Source organism: Sinocyclocheilus rhinocerous, unplaced genomic scaffold, assembly GCF_001515625.1.
Source record: "Sinocyclocheilus rhinocerous isolate Xijiao unplaced genomic scaffold, SAMN03320098_v1.1 scaffold1097, whole genome shotgun sequence".
In the NCBI taxonomy this organism is placed as follows: Eukaryota; Metazoa; Chordata; class Actinopteri; order Cypriniformes; family Cyprinidae; genus Sinocyclocheilus; species Sinocyclocheilus rhinocerous.
The window spans coordinates 199,306-204,305 of NW_015630974.1; the positions used below are offsets into that span (position 1 = coordinate 199,306).

Sequence of the window (5,000 nt, forward strand, 5' to 3'; positions counted from 1 at the left end):
AAGATTTTGTCTATTATAACAGGTTATGTCATATTCTTATATCATACGCCTATTTATAAGCTCTGGCTGTATGTCATATTCAAAGTTAACTTTACAACTATAAAAATTCCTGCATAGCAGACCAGCATGGGACACTAGATCACATGAGTATGCTCTCCTCTTACAGGAAGTACATAATATCCTGCAAACAAAGTGAAGTTCCTCTCTCGGTTCCCTGGGACCCATGTAACCAGGTATATTAACCTGTTCTAATAGCTATAAATCTCATGGATTTGCTCAACATGCTTTGTTGGATCATGTGACTATTCCATGTCTTGGCAGATGTACCTCAGTTACAATAATGTTTCGGCACTGAAGATGTTGGCTGCCCGTAACAACTGGGTCTTAACCTCAGAGAAAAATAAGGTGGACAAGCTTTGCTAACTTAATTTTAAAGTACCCATTTTGTCCTTTTGAGATTACATGGGTGACTCGAGTCAAAAATGCTGTAGAAGCTTGAGAGAAATTTATGAGCTGAAACATTGTGCCCAGGTGAGTTTATACACACTGGAGGAGAACCAGATGTTGTGCTTTAAGGTGGAGACTCATGTGGCTGTGGCGGCCGAGCAGGTGTTTCTGTTACTGTCTGATCTAAGGCGAAGGAAGGCATGGGACCACCACTACCAGTATGTCAAATGCATTTTAAATAATGAAAAAGAAACTTTAGAATTTTATAAGCGACAGATTATCTGCTTTATTATCTGCTCTTCTGCTCATCAAGGCTGCATTTATTTGATCAAAAATACAGGAAAAAAACTGTAATCTTGCAAAATGTTATTACAATATAAAATAATGGTTTCTATTTTAATATCCTTTAAAATATAATTTATTTCTGTGATGCAACGCTGAATTTCCATCAGCAGCATTACTCCATCATAAAGTGTAACATGATCCTTCAGAAATCATTCTAATATGCTGATTTATTATTAGAATTATCAACAGTTGTGCTGCCAAATAATTTTTGGAAACTGCGATACTTTTTTTCAGGATTCTTTGATGAATAAAAAGTTAAAAAAAGAACAGCATTTATTCAAAGTATAAATCTTTTCTATCAATATAAATCTTTGCTATAACTTCTTAACAATTTAACACATCCTTGCTGAATAAAAGTTTTAATTTCTTTCAAAAAAAAAAGAAAGAATAAAAATGTACTGACCCCAAACTTTTGAACTCGTGTATATTGTTAGAAAATATTTATATTTTAAATAAATGCTCTTCTTTTAAACTTTTTATTCATCAAAGAATCCTGAAAATAATTATCACAGGTTCCAAAAAAATATGAAGCAGCAACAGTCTCAGCGCTGATAATAAATCAGCATATTAGAGTGATTTCTGAAGATCATGTGACACTGAAGACTGGAGTAATGATGCTGAAAATACAGCTGCGCATCACAGGAATAAATTAAATTTTAATGTATATTAAAATAGAACATTTTTATTTTACATCATAATAATATTTCACAATATTATATTTTTTCCAGTATTTTTAAACAAATAAATGCAGGCTTGATGAGCAGAAGAAACTCCTGTAAAAAACATTAAAAATTGTTCTTATCCCAAACTGTTGACCGGTAGTCAATATATATTTGTGTGTGTGTGTGTATTAACTTATCTTCCCTGATCCATATCATCTGGAGTGTAAGTGTTCAGCCGGACGTTTCCACATTACTCACAGGACAGGAATCTGCTGTTGTTTTGTGTTCTCTAATGTGACGCTTTAGAGGCTGTGTGTGACATATCTCATCATGTCTTATCCAGTTATTTGTATGTGCAGGGTTTAATGTGTCATTACAAATGTAATGTTTTCCCACAGGGAATTTGTCTGTATTTGTCATCCTCCCTGTCCAAAGAGTTGCAATGTTTGGCTGTTAGTGTGTTGATTCTGAGGAGGATATCATCTTTCTCGCTGAACGGTCTCAGATACCTGGTTTGGTGTTCTTCTGTGTTTGTCCATCTTTACAGGTGATGAGGGTTTAAACGAAGCACAAGCATCATGGATGAGGACAGTAAACCGTTACTGGGATCAGTGCGAGCTGGGGAATATTACACCGATTCGTTGGACCCCAAGCAAAGAAGGTGCTGTTTTTGTGCTGGCTCTAGTGTAACATCTTATTACCAGTATTTTAGGTGAAATTTCAGATTTAGTAAGGAATCGTAAAGACACATGCAATATTTTCATCTTTTGAAGTGTTTCAGCTATGCATTCTTTTTTTGGGCAAAACATAAATGTACTCAACAAATATTTATCATATGAAGTGCAGCAAAACCAATATTCTTTGAACCCAGCTCATCACAGGACCTGCCACAGTGTGTTTCTAGTTGCCCAAACATCAGCTCTAACTGATGGTAAAGGCTTTCCCTCCGAACTCAGAGAGTTTGTTTTTGTCAACTCAGTCTGGTTTCCTTCCAGGAATAATTAGCATCACTGGCCAGATTGAATTAACTCAGTCTGGTATTTCACAAATACTGTCTAAGATGTAGTGCTATGTGCAGTGTGCTTCAAAACTAAAAACCCTCCTAGTGCTGTTTAGAAAAGATTAAATCACCTCCATGTGCACAATATTACAAAACACATTAATGCAGTAGTGCCCAGTCCTGTTTCTGTAGATCTACCTTTCATGTCCAGACCACCTACCTGTGTAAAGTGTTCCTGAAGATCTTAATTAGCTGTTTCAGGTGTGCTTGATTAGGGTTGGAGCACCCCTACACTAATGTATACAGTAATCGTTCTTGTTAGTCTTGTGCTGACTGACTCATGCATTTTTGCTTAAAGGGGTCATATGATGCTTTTTTAAAGATCATTATTTGGTGTAACAGAATATGTTGACATGCTTTAATGTTCAAAAAACACATTATTTTTTAAATACTGTACATTATTGTAGGTCCTCTATGCCCCGCCTCTCTCAAACGCTTCGTTTTCTACAAAGTCCCTCCTTCCGACAAGCGCAGTCTGCTCTGATTGGCCAGCTGACCCAGTACATTGTGATTGGCCGAACACCGCAAGAAAGGAAAACTTGATATGACCCCTTTAAAGTTGAAGACCTAACTCTATGCATGTTCTGCAAGACTCCCCTTTCTATTAAACATATTCTTTTGGACTGTCCCGGTTTTAATGCAAGTAGAAAGCTCTTTTATGAAGTTAGTTCACTTAAGGACTTATTTAGTAGGATTTTGCCTGAAAAGGTTTTAGAATTTTTATCAAATGTCTTAAGTCGCTGGGGTATATTTGTAGCAATATCCAAAAATACATTGTATGGGTCAAAATTATTGACTTTTCTGTTATGCCAAAAATCATTAGGATATTAAGTAAAGATCATGTTCCATGAAGATATTTTGTAAATTTCCTACTGTAAATATATCAAAACTTAATTTTTGATTAGTAATATGCATTGCTAAGAACTTCATTTGAGCAACTTTAAAGATGATTTTCTCAATATTTTGATTTTTTTGCACCCTCAGATTCCAGATTATCAAATAGTTGTATCTCGGCCAAATATTGTCACATCCTAACAAACCATACATCAGTGGAGAGCTTATTTATTCAGCTTTCAGTTGATGTATAAATTCAGTTGATGTCAAAAAATTTACCCTTAAGACTGGTTTTGTGCTCCAGGGTCACATATGTTAATTTAAAAAATCTTGTATAATATTACTTGCAAGTGTTTGTTTGTTTGCTTGGTTTTTATTGTATTTATGCGATATTTGTATTGTTGTAATTGAGTTTGTGCCATGAAAATAGCCTCAGATGCTGACATGGCATTAAATAAAATTATACTACTACTATTACTACTAGTCTTGTGCTGATGTGAATCAGCCAAACATCTTGTGAAGAACATGTCCTAGATCAGCATTCTCATTCTGAGATGTTTCTGAAGCACCTCAGGGTCCCGTTTGCTTTGTCTTTCAGGCCGTTTCATGTGGAGCCCAGAAACATAGTGGGAGATGATGTTCAGGAGCGGGTGTCCTCTGAAGCTGCGGCGCTGAGCAGCAGAGTTCATTACTACGGCCGTCTGACAGCCTCTTCAGACCGACTGCTGGTGTGCCCGCTCGCTTCATTACACTACACTACAAACACCACTGCATGTTCCAAATCTGCTTCTCTGTGTCTGGACAAACAAGCATCAAAATATCTGCGGGTTGTTTATTAGACCTGTTGCGATTATTTGCGATAACTACAGTCATCGTGCACATCAAATCATATATTTCCAGAAAAATACGAGAATTTTAAGTGAACATTCAGATGCCATAAAATGCACATTTGTTTAATTCCAGTGTTTGAGAATGCTTAGGGTTTCACTTTTTAATTATTTATTCATTCACTTTTTAACATTTGCACAATGGCAAATATTTTTGTCCATTGCATGTTACACATTTTATCAAGTTAATGCCACAGAAAAGGAGATAAGCTCCTAACACTAACTGTACGGATGTTAAGGTGCGATCACATTAATGAAATTTATGTTTAAAAAAAAAAATGTGTTTTTAAAAATGTAATAATGCATGAAGCACAGCTCACATACAATCCACTTTCAAACCAAGCAGCTTACTGTTGGTCAACACAGCAAATCATAGCATATTACTTTTACACCAACTCAATGGTCTTCCTTTGTGTGAAGTTAAGGCTTTTGGGTTTAGTCAGACCACCTTAAAATGACACAAAGTGTTCAACGCAATTGTGAATCATATTCAAAGTGATTAATTCAGTCTACATCTGTCCAATATAGGTTTACAAATCCTTAAAGCAATAGTTCACCCTAAAGACATAATTTACTCTCACTCATGTCTTTCAAAACTTGTAGAACTGTCCTTTTTCTGTGACACAAAATACAGGTTTGGAACGACATGAGAGTGAGCAAACAATGACAGCATATTCATTTTTATCCATAAGATTACACTGTGACCTAAACAGTGTACATATTTATATTCCAATTAGTCTCAAGCCAAAATTTCACGATTGTGAG

General features: G+C 35.6%; 1 protein-coding gene across 1 annotated transcript in view; it reads left to right on the plus strand.

Moving 5' to 3' along the window:
* The window catches only part of LOC107740785 (sodium-coupled neutral amino acid transporter 9), an 18,946-nt gene that overhangs the window by 4,659 nt on the left and 9,287 nt on the right, over window positions 1–5,000 (plus strand). Inside the window, exons 2-3 of the mRNA XM_016553286.1 lie at window positions 2,002–2,115; window positions 3,947–4,076. Coding sequence (XP_016408772.1) covers window positions 2,033–2,115; window positions 3,947–4,076 — 213 coding nt within the window. The 5' untranslated portion in view covers window positions 2,002–2,032. The remainder of the gene's footprint in view (window positions 1–2,001; window positions 2,116–3,946; window positions 4,077–5,000) is intronic.